Source organism: Podarcis cretensis (assembly GCF_951804945.1).
Source record: "Podarcis cretensis genome assembly, chromosome: 13".
In the NCBI taxonomy this organism is placed as follows: Eukaryota; Metazoa; Chordata; class Lepidosauria; order Squamata; family Lacertidae; genus Podarcis; species Podarcis cretensis.
Genome location: NC_137182.1, coordinates 46,787,105 through 46,800,001, shown reverse-complemented (window position 1 = coordinate 46,800,001; position 12,897 = coordinate 46,787,105). Strand labels below are relative to the sequence as shown.

General features: G+C 47.8%; 1 protein-coding gene across 1 annotated transcript; it reads left to right on the top strand.

The window, feature by feature from the left end:
• The first annotated feature begins 330 nt into the window (after positions 1-330).
• Positions 331-11,962, top strand: RAB2B (RAB2B, member RAS oncogene family). The gene is made up of 8 exons (XM_079951680.1): positions 331-483; positions 3,631-3,702; positions 5,435-5,502; positions 6,574-6,656; positions 7,037-7,129; positions 7,743-7,854; positions 9,918-9,986; positions 11,419-11,962. The coding sequence occupies exons 1-8, from the start codon at positions 438-440 to the stop codon at positions 11,512-11,514; spliced, it is 639 nt and encodes a 212-aa protein (XP_079807806.1). The 5' UTR covers positions 331-437; the 3' UTR covers positions 11,515-11,962.
• The last annotated feature ends 935 nt before the right edge of the window (positions 11,963-12,897 follow it).

The following is a 12,897-nucleotide window of genomic DNA, read 5'->3' as shown; positions in this document are numbered from 1 at the left end:
AGTGCGGGGCAGGGGGAAGGGCAGATGCTAGAGCGTCCCTACGCACACGTCGGGAGAGGGTAGTAGACCAGCGGATGTGACGTAAAACGCCCGGTTCGGCAAACCGCCTAACGGTTCGGGTTGTTCGTTTGTTTTTGCAGGAGGAGGAGGGGCTGTGACGTTAAACCTCCAGGATGCCTAGAGCGACGCAGGAAACGTGGCTCCGGCCAACGAGGGACGGGCCAGAGCGGCCGCGGAAAGGACCGATAGGCTCTGTAGCCACCGGCTTGCTGGAAAATTTGCCGGAAAAGGAAAACCAGAGCGTCACTGGACGAGGGAGGGAGGGAGAGGAAGGACAGGGAGCGCGAGAGCAATAGACATGGCGGCTGTTGTGTGAGCTAGAGTGGCCCCTGGAGAACCTCCAGGCCGGGGCTGGGGTTTAGGGGGGCTTCAGAGCCATGTCCTACGCCTATCTCTTCAAATACGTCATCATCGGGGACACCGGTATGGGCGGGGAAAATGAGGGAGTTTCAGCCTCGGGTCGGGGGAGGGGACTGTGGGGGCGGGGATATTACTATTTAAGGCAAATGTGCACTTGCTCACCATGTATATACATATACATACATAGAGAGAGGTCACTATTTAGGACACTATATAGAGTGTGCGACCTTACAACAACCCTGTGAGGAAGGATACCGCTGATCCCATTTTGCAGATATTGACCATCTGACACTGTGTAAAAGGACCACTTCCTTGCTCTGCGTTCCCCAACACAAGGCTACAAATCTTGTGCACATTTGTTTTGTTTTGTTTGTGACATTATTTATAGTCCCCCCCCCCCATTTTTGGCACAGCCCACCCAAGGATGCGTGACGTTTACTAAAATCACACTAGAATTAAAAGGACAGAACAAAGCACAGTTTTAACTAGCAAAACACAACATCTGCTTGGGAGTAAGCACCATTGAACTCTGTTTACTTCTGAGTAAACATGCATAGAATTGGGCTGTCAGTGTGGGAACCACGTAAAGGCTTGGATAGGTCTGCTTTACATTTTTGTGTTTTTTTTTAATTCCTCCTCCCTGTACTTCTTAATCGCAGGGATCTTGGACCCAGCTGATGATGCGCAGGTATAAAATTGCTGCTGTAAAAAAATCACTGTCTAAACACATATAACCCATGATGACAGCTTACTACAGTTCAGAAGGATTGTTGCATTATGTTGCAATAATAGTATAGTAATAGTAACAACAGCAAGTTTCAAACCCTGTTGAAAGCTGGAGGTGGACAGGACAGGGCAAAAGGAAGCATTTTCAGTTTGTTTCTTTTACAAAGAGATACAGTACAGTCATACCTCGGGTTGCGAACGTGACTGTAATCTGGGAGGAAACCTGGGAAGTGGACACAAATAAGGAGTAGCAGAGGCAAGGTGTCGTGAACAAAAGGGCTTCCCACAACTGATGCCTTGTCTCCACTGGCGCTCTTCAGGATTATAATGTAGATCTTTGAGTAGGCTGAACAGCAATAAATATTATCAATTATATACAGTAATCTTAACGCCCAGTCTCACCCTCACCAACCATACACAAGGTTTGGGTAAGATGGTCTAAGCTCAGAAGCCAAGATCCTGCAAAGTCCCCGCAGACCAACCATACAATTTCTTACATATAATCTTACATGTCTCTCAAACACTGAGACTCCATAAGTGGTTTAGTCATGCTGGCCACAATACCCAGAAAGCTGTCTGAGGACAAACGCCTGAAACAAGACGAGCGCCACACCCTATAGCCAAGTTTGACTCGACTTAACCGTCCAGGGCTCCTTTACTTTTATCTTTTTACCTGCCAGTATAGAACAGAGAGATGGTGAGATTCAATTGTGCTGCTGATCAAAGCAATGGAAGATGGGAGTGGTTTCACGTCTGCTAACCAAATTGTGGAAGTGAAATAAAGGGTCTCTTTTTCTCTACAAGACAGTATGAGTTATTGCCTACAAAGCCTTAAAGGGATGGGGAGCTTGGGACACTGCAGGTGTTGCTGGACCACAACTCCCATCGTCCCTGAATATTGTCCTTGCTTTTTTCTGGGGCTGATGGGAGATGGAGTCCAGCAATATCTGGAGGCTCATGGGTTCTCCAACTCTGCTTTAAATGGTCCTTCGCATTGTTGTTGTTTAGTCGTGTCCGACTCTTCGTGACCCCATGGACCAGAGCATGCCAGGCACTCCTGTCTTCCACTGCCTCCCGCAGTTTGGTCAAACTCATGCTGGTAGCTTCGCGAACACTGTCCAACCATCTCGTCCTCTGTTGCCCCCTTCTCCTTGTGCCCTCCATCTTTCCCAACATCAGGGGCTTTTCCAGGGAATCTTCTCTTCTCATGAGGTGGCCAAAGTACTGGAGCCTCAGCTTCAGGATCTGTCCTTCCAGTGAGCACTCAGGGCTGATTTCCTTAAGAATGGATAGGTTTGATCTTCTTGCAGTCCATGGGACTCTCAAGAGTCTCCTCCAGCACCATAATTCAAAAGCATCAATTCTTCGGCGATCAGCCTTCTTTATGATCCAGCTCTCACTTCCAGAGGTCCTTCACATTAGTGAAGAGCAAAGACATTCTTGTTTAGCCTCGCCTACTTGCCTTTTCTCCCCGAATTATGGATCATGTTGTTTCTGGGCAGTGTTACAAAATTACAAATATAAAACAAATAGCAAAACATACATTTTAAAACAACATTGATAAAGCCAGTGTAAGAGCCACATAAAAGGGAGCATGACGATTGTATAAAGGAGGAACTACAGTATATACGGCGAATAAATAAAGTCTCAAGAGAAAGTGTGGAAATTCTCCCAAGATGTTTGCAGAGGCTTCCATGTAACTTGTACAACTCGCAGGCAGCGAGGCCAGTCCATAGGGCAAAGAAGGCCCTGCCCCACCAACCAATTCAAAATGCTGGTTTTGACCTACAAAGCTTCAGGATCTCAATACACCTTAAGAACCGCCTCTCCCCATATGAACCGACTCAGACCCTCTGCTTGTCATCCAAAGCCCTTCTCTATGTCCCCACTCCCCGAGAGGTTCAGAGGATGGCAACACGAAAACGAGCCTTTTCTGTGGTGGAATGCTCTCCCCAGGGGGGCTCGCCCAGCACCATCATTACATGACTTTAGATGCCAGGTGAAAACAGTCCTCTTTGCCTTCGCCATTAAACAATCTATGGCCTGTTAAATGTGGCCGGTGGGGGGCTGTTATTACGATTGTTTGATGAGTATGCTGTGTCTTATTTTTTTATTATTACGTCGCGTAAATTAAGTTCCTAATGTTGTATACCACCCTGGAATCTTTTGATAAATGGCAGTATATAAATTGAATAAATGTATAAAATTTAAACAAAAATAAACTTCAGTTGGCCCTCTGCCAGCCTCCACCAGGAGAGTACTGCCTGTGGGCTTCCTCCTTGTTGCAGGTGTTGCCTTTGTAGAACTCAGCTGGGAGCAAAGCTAGAGTTAGTTGTGTCTGCTCAACACTGGCATTTGTGGGCCTTTCTCCTTCCATCCTATGGGTCTCAATGGGCACCAGCCGCCATTGATCACAGGATGTCTTTTTTTTTTTTTTTTTGGTACAACAGGTTCTGAATTTATTTTCTTTTCTTTTTCCCCAAGGTGTTGGAAAATCCTGCCTCTTGTTACAGTTCACAGATAAGCGGTTCACAGCAGTCCATGACTTGACCATAGGTGAGTCCCCAATGGGCCTTGGGGTATTATTTAAGCAGGGTTCCAGAGGAGGGGGTGTTGTTGCATGTATTTGGACGGGAGGAACAAAGCTGGGGGGACACGATGCCCTACAGTTGGATGGTACGGAGAGAACAGAGAAGCACAGAGGCTCTTTTTCAGCGTGTACAGAAACACAGTCCATAACAACAGCACCATCTCTCTCTCTCTCTTTCTCTTGTGTGTGTGTGTATTCTTCTACTTCTTTGGCGATCACTCGTGACCGAGTAAAATTGTCTTCCATGAACACGGTCTTAACAGTGAGTCAATAAGTGACTGTGGAGGCCAGTTATGGATCCACACGTTCTTCCACAGTGGGGACATAGGCTTCCAGGCGAGAGTTGATCATGGTGAGGGTTTGCCAAGCGTGCCTTCCTCTTAGCATGTTTCTCTCTTTCATCCTGAGTTTGAGCGTCTTCAAAGCCCACGACACCTTTAGTAAAGGCTGTTCTCCAACTAGAGCACTCGCAGGCCAGTGTTTTTTCCCAGTTGTCAGTGTTTATACTACATTTTTTAAAAGTTTGCTTTGAGAGAGTCTTTAAACCTCTTTTGTTGACCCCCGGCATTACGCTTTCCGTTCTTAAATTCAGAATAGAGTAGTTGCTTTGGGAAATGAGAATCAGCCATCCTCACAACGTGGCCAGTCCAACAAATGTCGAAGAATTATCGCTTTGACACTGGCGATATTTGCTTCTGCCAGTACACTGGCATTAGTTCGCCTGTCTTCCCAAGTGATGTGTAAAAATTTTCAGAGACACCATTGATGGAATCTTTCAAGGAGTTGGAGATGGCATTTATAAGTGGTCCATGTTTTACAAGCATACAGTAAGGTCTCTCTGTGTGCGTGTGTGCGTGTGCACATGTGTGTATGTGTATATATGTAAGTATGTACATACACAGAGCCACATAGGCAAAAAGGGTCTCCACTCTCCAGGAGCCTGCAATTTAAGATAAAAGAGTGACACAGAGAGATGATGGGAAAAGCCTGGAGGAATGAATGTGGTTAAGACCAAAGACACATGCTTAGCAGTTTGCATAGCAGGTGGGAATGAGGAGGAAGAAGATAACCCATGAGGATAAAGGGGGATTTGAGCAGAGGCGGAAGAAGGGGGGTGCGGTGGGGGCAGGCCGCCCCAGGTGTCACCACTGAGGGGGTGATAAAATGCCGGGCGGCACTCACCGCAGGGCCTACAGTGTGCCCGAACCACACATCTCTTCTGAGAGTGATGCAGTGGCTTGGGCACCCGTAGGCTCCGTGCTGCCCCAAACAGTCCGCCCGCCACCTCCCCCTCAGCTGTAGGGTAGCTGAGTGGGAGGAGGCAGGCTGACTCCTTGGAGGCCCCACGGAGTGTCCTGCCCCAGCTGGCCCCGCTCCTGGGTGCAGTGCACATGCCGCCCCAGGTGCCTGATGGGTTTGCTCTGCTGCTGGATTTGAGGACAACGGGAAAGAGAGAAAAGGTGCCACATATGTGTCCAAGCCAGGAGTTTAATGTCTAAGGACCAGTAAGGAAGAATGGGTTGCTTATAGGAACAGGAGGCCTTTGGTTGGCTGAGGGTGGCAGAACTGGAAGGAGTTGGGGGCGGGGGTCACAGGCCGGGTTATAATGAGAAACATGGGTTGAATGATATGGCGGGTTGGGGTTGTGGAGAGTTCCTCCCCTCTGAGCTTTCTCCTGTTCTTCCATTTCTCCACCAGGTGTAGAGTTTGGTGCACGGATGGTCACCATTGACAACAAAAAGATCAAGCTGCAAATTTGGGACACGGTGAGCTCCCCTTGAAGCCTCGACCATTTGCAAATGCGAAGGAACAATCTTGGGGACCAGAGTGTCAAAACAGAGCGAGGGCATTTTAGCTTCACAGGGATCCTTTTGTTTTAGTTGGTTGTCTATCCCCATCATGGGCATCTGCTCCCAACCAGTGTTCCAACCTGTTTTGTTTTGTTTTTATTAAGTGTTGACAGGCAGGAAATTATTCCCCCAGTCCTGTTTAACCAACTGCTCCAGGGCTGCAGAGTTGGAAGGAAGAAAGGAACAAATTAGGAGAATAGAGAGGCTGGAATTTCAGGAGGAGTGGGTTGTGGGTCCGAATTTTGGAAAGAGGAAGGGGGAGGGGGATTGAGGGCTAAGGAGACCAGGGCATGTTTACACCATACATTTAAAGCACTCTTACATCAGTTTAACAGTCGTGGCCGCCCACTGCTCCAAGAATCCTGGGGAATGTAGTTTGTTAAGGGTGCTGCTACAACAACTACAGTGGTACCTCAGGTTAAGTACTTAATTTGTTCCGGAGGTCCGTTCTTAACCTGAAACTGTTCTTAACCTGAAGCACCACTTTAGCTAATGGGGCCTCCTGCTGCCACCGGAGCCCGATTTCTGCTCTTATCCTAAAGCAAAGTTCTTAACCTGAAGCACTATTTCTGGGTTAGCGAAGTCTGTAACCTGAAGCATATGTAACCCGAAGCATATGTAACCCGAGGTACTACTGTACAATTCTACAATTCCCAGAGTTCCCTGGAAAGATGGAAAGATAGACTGCTTTCTGAGGGGAATAAGGGTCTCCTTGCAACTCTCAGCACTCTTAACAAACTATAATTCTCAGGGATCTTCAGAGGAAGCCATGATTGTTAAAGTGGTATATTACTTTAAATGTATGGTACTGATATGCCCTAAAACAGTTAGGATGCCTCTATTCCCTTCATGGAGTTAAAATGCCCAGGGTTTCCTGGGAGGAGGGATGGAAAGGGGGTGAGTGCTATAGGTGTGGGCATGCTTAGCTAGTAGTTTAGACAGCTCCATTTTTTTGTGTTTCCTGATTGGTTCTCTCCCACTCCAAAGGCTGGCCAGGAATCCTTCCGCTCCATCACTCGCTCGTACTACAGAGGGGCCGCCGGAGCTCTGTTGGTGTATGACATCACCAGGTGAGGACAAGGCTCTCAATGGCTACTAGCCATGACGGCTATGCTCTGCCTCCACGGCTAGAGTAATTCTGGAAATTACCCAGAAGAGGAGGGTGCGCTCAAATCCCGCCTGTGGGTTTCCCACAGGGATTTCGTTGGCCACTGTGTGAACAGGATGCTGGACTAGATGGGCCATTGGCCTGATCCAGCAGGCTCTTCTTATGACGTCAGACCATGGGTCTTAGGGTCCGCATGGCTGAGAATGTGCTGCGCGCAGTTTAACTTGGGGGAGGGGACAGGGACTCTATGTTCCGCACACTGCTGGCCCAGATGAGTGGTAGGACTTTAGGCTTCCATTCTGCCTACTGCACACCCTGACCTACCTTTCTTGCTCTATGCAGACGGGAAAGCTTCAACCATTTGTACACCTGGCTAGAAGACGCGCGGCAGCATTCCAGCTCCCACATGGTGGTCATGCTCATCGGCAATAAGAGGTATCCGGTCATCTTCTGCTTCCCAACTCACTTGTTCCCCCACCCCCACCGGCCAAGGACTCGGGGTAGATCATGGCTAGGCAAACTAATCGCCTTCTCAATCTGGCCTGCAGATGGTCCGGGAATCAGCGTGTTTTTACATGAGTAGAATGTATCCTTTTCTTTAAAATGCCTCTCTGGGTTATTTGTGGGGCCTGCCTGGTGTTTTTACATGAGTAGAATGTGTCCTTTTATTTAAAATGCATCTCTGAGTTATTTGTGGGGCATAGGAATTTGTTCATTTTTTCCCCTCCAAAATATAGTCCGGCCCCCTACAAGGTCTGAGGGACAATGGACCGGCCCCCTGCTGAAAAAGTTTGCTGACCCCTGGGGTAGATAATAGTGAATTGGGATGTTTGTATATTATTTTATGTGTAAATTACCTTGAGGTGGTAGTTTAGCTGATTAGTAAATTAAGTGGAATAAAGAAGAACAAGAATATATGTGCATTTGTTTTAGTAAATGTTTGCACTGTATTGTGAAATCGCTTCAAGGTGCTTCGTAGGGAGTGATTCATAAATTAAATTATTATTATTATTATTAATTAATATTTCTTGCCTCTCTCATCCTGCAGTGACTTGGAGAATCGGCGAGCTGTACGAAAGGAAGAAGGTGAGGCTTTTGCCCGGGAACACGGCATGGTTTTCATGGAGACCTCTGCAAAGACAGCATCCAACGTAGAAGAGGTGAAGAAAGTCCTGGGTGCTTGCCTACCCCCCTACACCCCCCCCCCCCGCCCCCTGCCAGTCCGTGTTTCCTTTTGGGCCAGGAAAAGCATTCACATAACTTATTCTGCTTACCGCATGCAGGAGAACATATACTGCTTATATTTCTTGTACTGAATCAGACCACTTGTCCATCAAGCTCAGTATTGTCTACACTGGTGGTTTTCAACCAGTGTGCCGTGGCACCCTGGAGTGCCTTGAATGATGGTCAGGGGTGCTGTGGGCAACACTGGCCTCTGTCCCTCTTTCCTTCCCTCCCTCCTCTGATGCCCTCTCATGTCTCTGCCTGCCAAAGGCTTACACAGCTGTTTGTTGCAGCAGCCCTGGCTACAAGCTCCACAGGCAAATGGTGCTTCTGGGGCTGGCCAGGGGGTGCTGGTTGCCAGGAGTGAAGGCTGCCTCGGAGTAAGCAAGCAAGCAAGCAAGCAAGCAAGCGGGCGAGGGAGCCCAGCTAGCCAGTCCACCAGCCCTTGCTGTTGGGAATGGAGACTAGTGAGAGGCTGGGCAAGCAAGTACTGCGCTGGCTTTTCTTGTGCTTGCTGTGTGCAAGGCCTGCCTGGGAGGGGAGCCTTTCTGCCATGCAGGCTTGGCAGTACCTGCTACTGACCCTGCCGCCTCCCAAGGTAAAGTGCTGGCCTCACATTCCCATTCCGTTGGGACACTAAGGCTGGGCGTATCCTGTTCCCAGGCCCCTGTGGGGCAGTGTGAGGAGGCACCTCTCCTTGGACAGGGGCAGATCAGAGACCAGGGGCAGTGGCAGCAGCTGCCCAGAGGACTCCTAAGGAGAGGGGAGGGGAGAGGAGGCTGAGGGAACACTCCACAAGGGTTTTCGAAAAAGGGCAAGAGACTGCCAGCTCTGCAGGCAAGGGGTGACATAACTGGCTCCTGAGTCCCACTGGGGTGCCGCAGAAAGAATGTAATTGGCCAAGGGAGCCATGGACTCAAAAAGGTTGAAAACCTCTGGCCTGCACGGACTGAAGGTGGCTTTCCAGAACTTCCAACAGAGTTCTCTCCCAGTGCTACCCAGAAATGCTGGGAACTGACCTTGTGTGTGCAAGACGCATGCTCTGTTGCTGAGCTACAGATGCGAAGGTCTGAAGGTCTGAAAGCCTGCTCCTTAGAAGTCCTGCACTGCCCTGGCTTCTGAGGTTTTGACAATCCCCATCCATACAATTTCATGCCCATCTTAGCTGTCATGAGGACCAGAAACTTTAAATGGAAACAGAATTCTGAATTCATGCACCCGTATCAAGTCCCCATTTAGACTTGTGTGACTGGCATTGGAGGCGTACAGAGGTTCCTGGATTTAACCCAATTCTCCTAGGTCCATTTAAGTGTGCAGTTTTCCAGTTAAGTTGGGGGAGAAATATAGCTGATGTGGAGTGGGGTGGGGGGCCCTGCTAGCCTCCTTACCACACCATATCTAGATGGTTATTTGTGGAATATGGTTGGGAGGGGGTGCGGAGAGGTGGGGGAAGAACCCAGCTGTCTTACAGTTTAGAAAAGCTTCTTTGCCTGATCGCTTGAAGGTAATTCTTGTTCGCTACAGGTGACACATGAAGTAACTGTTTACAAGCCCAATCATGTATTATACGGACAATAAGGGCTCAGAGAAGAGGGGATTTGCTGATGCTCAGGTCCATCTTCCTGCCATGGCTAGCTAGCAGCTATCTGTGATACCCAACAGCTGCTGGAGAGTTCATCCTGTACAGCCTTCATTAGAATGGTTTGCCTGCATATATTTTGGCCTGTATCGTTCCCTCTGGTGGGGACTGAGCAAGCTTAGCAGGGACAGAATGCTGACTGTGGATTTGGAGGAGGAAAACAGAAAAACGGGATGGGTAGACAGCATGGAACGCAGTGCCCTGAAAGAGGGAAAATATCCCCCCCTTTGTACTAGTGCCAGGCCCATTTCTGTGCCCCATGTTGAGGTGCAGGATAGGAGCTTGTCTTTATTGCTGTATTATTTTACCCATCTTGCTTGTTTCTTAAAAAACTTTCCCTCTTCTATCTACTCCTTCCAGGCCTTTCTCCACACAGCTAAAGCCATCTATAAAAAGATCCAACAAGGCCATTTTGATGTTAACAACGAGGCAAGTCAGACCTAGCGGCCTCCCTTGATGGCCCATCAAACCTATAGCTCAAAATTTTGTGATGGGGCTTGGGTGGGGATTGGCTAAGGGGTATGTGTGTCAGTACAAGTAGTTCTCAGATTTGTAAAGTGATTTGTATTAAATTTTAACGCAATAAAACTTGATTTTGTATATAAAGATACTAGCGAACATAGGTAAAAAGTAAAAGTAAAGGACCTCTGGACGGTTAAGTCCAGTAAAAGGCGACTATGTGGCGTGCTGCTCATCTCACTTTTCAGGCCGAGGGAGCCGGTGTTTGTCAACAGACAGCTTTCTGGGTCATGGGACCAGCATGACTAAACCGCTTCTGGCACAATGGAAGATAGTGACGGAAGCCAGAGTGCACAAAAACGCCATTTACCTTCCCACCAGAGCGGAACCTATTTATCTACTTGCACTGGTATGCTTTTGAACTGCTAGGTTGACAGAAGCTGGGACAGAGCAACAGGAGCTCACCCTGTCGTGCAGATTCGAATTGCCAGCCTTCCAATCAGCAAGCCCAAGAGGTTCAGTGGTTTAGACCACAGTGCCACCCACGTCCCTAGCAAACATCGAGAGCTGCCTTATACCAGCTCAGACAATAGTCACATTAGACTGTAGTGATAAACCATCGCTTACTGCTACATGAACAAGCCTAGCCTCCTTCTCAGGTCATGCTCTCCCGTCGTCGCCTTTCACATGGTTAGAAGATAGAGAAAGTGAAAGCTTCCCAGCTTAAATGTAACTTGTTGCTTAAACGCAAACCAAGATCATGGTTTGAACATGAACTATGGTTTTTTTTGTTGTTTTTTTGTTAAAAAACCTACATCAAACCATGTGCTGGTTGAAACAAAACATAGGGTTAAATCATGTTCCTCAGCTGAGACAAACAAAAAGCTGTGTTTAAAAGAAGGTAAATGCTTCCAGATTCCTCCTGCTCATGCAGAGAAGGAGAACAGGGAATGTACCAGCTGGAAGGAGGCAAAGCTCATTCACGCAGCACTAAACCAAGGTTTAGATTAGAGGATTATACAAATTAATGGAGGCTGTTGATGGCTCCTAGCCACGGTGGCTATGTTCTATCTCCACAGATGGAGGCAGCAATGCTGGAAACTACAGAAACCCAGTTTCAGACTTTTGAAAGACTCGGTTGAAGGAGTCTCTTGGAGGAAACAGCCGCTGCCTAGAGAAAGGGTAGTCAATGCTGCGCCCTCCAGATATTGCTGGTCCACAACTCCTATCAACATCTGGAGGGAACAAGATTGGCTACTCCTGGCCTAGAGGGACCGCCTCTTTCTGTGGCTTGCCAAAATGGGCTTGGGTGGTCACAGATGGTATCATGAAAGTGGTCAAAGCAGTCCTGGCTTTCCTTCGGATTATTGTTAACTAAGCCCTTTTATTTCTCCACCTGCAGGGAAACGGCATCAGGATCGGCCCCCAGGAACCCACAGGAAGATCCTCCGCCGGCCACGGTCGTCAGGCCTCTGGAGACCGGTCAGGTTGCTGCTGAATTTCCCCTGAAGTCCATCCAGGCTCTTCCATGTCATGCTCTCTTTCTCTCTTTCGGTTTCAGGCACCACACTGGGGGCAGGAATCCTTCAAGCTCACCTTCCCTTGACCTTGTTACAGCCTATCTCTGCCCTAGAGTTGATTTTGGCTGGTGGCTGTTGGGGTGCTAGTAGTAACTCTTCCAAAAACCTCCCATTTGAGGACCTCTCTTCACTCCCTCATAGGCGAATGCTGCTTCCAGGTTCCATCCTCCACCAATCTGTGCCTTTCCTCCAGCAGTTTCCTCTTCTAATGTTGGAGCTTTCCACTGCCCACACTTTGGGTTCACAGACGCCTTGGCAGAGGAGCTGGGGAGAGCGTAATCCAGGCCAGTCTAACCAATCTTAGATTTTAAGCTCTACTGCACTGTTGTTTCAGCTTTGTATTAAATATTTCCATGTTTGACATTATTCTCTGACATGTCTTCTTCTTCGTCTTCTTTGGTGATCACTCCCGGCCAAGTAAAATTGTCTTCCATGAACACGGTCTTAACAGTGAGTCTGTAAGTGACTATGGAGGCCAGTTCTGGATCCACACGTCCTTCCACAATGGGGACATAGGTTTCCGGGCAGGAGTTGATCATGGTGAGGGTTTGCCAAGCATGCCTCCTCTTAGTGCGTTTCTCCCTTGCGTCCTGAGTTTGTGCTTCTTCAAAGTCCATGATAAGGGCTGTTCTCCAACTGGAGCACTGGTAGGCCAGTGTTTCCCCGTTTTCCATGCTTATACTTCATTTTTTTAAGGTTTGCCTTGAGAGCGACTTTAAACCTCTTTTGTTGTTTGTATTTTGTTGTTTGTATTTTGCTTTCTGTTCTTAAGCTGGGAATAGAGTAGTTGTTTTGGAAGACGATAATCAGGCATCCAGACCACATGACCAGTCCAATGAAATTGATGATATCTCTGGCATGTATTTATACACTGGGAGAAGGAAGGAAAAAATGATATATTGAATGGACTTGACTGTTTTGCTTCCTGCCATGGCAGCTCTATAACAGAAGCTACCAACAAGCATCAAAACCACTTGCTTTGAGCTCAGTGACATCCTCTTTGCGGGCAAGAGATAGTATCTCTGGCTATTGGAGTAAACAAAGGAATCTGCTTTGTGCCTAGGCAGAGATCTTTAGAATATACATATAATGTATACATTTCTGGATTGTAAAATCCTCAAAGCAGATTACAAAGAGAATAAGACAAAAGCACTGCAGTAAAAACAGTTTAAAACAACTATGTAAAACTTCTCCCAAAATCAGCAATGCACTTAAAACACATTATAAAACACATGAATGTTCCACATGTCTGTGTAGGTTTCAGAGGGATTATCCCAGCTGATGGGAACCTTAGGTGGGGA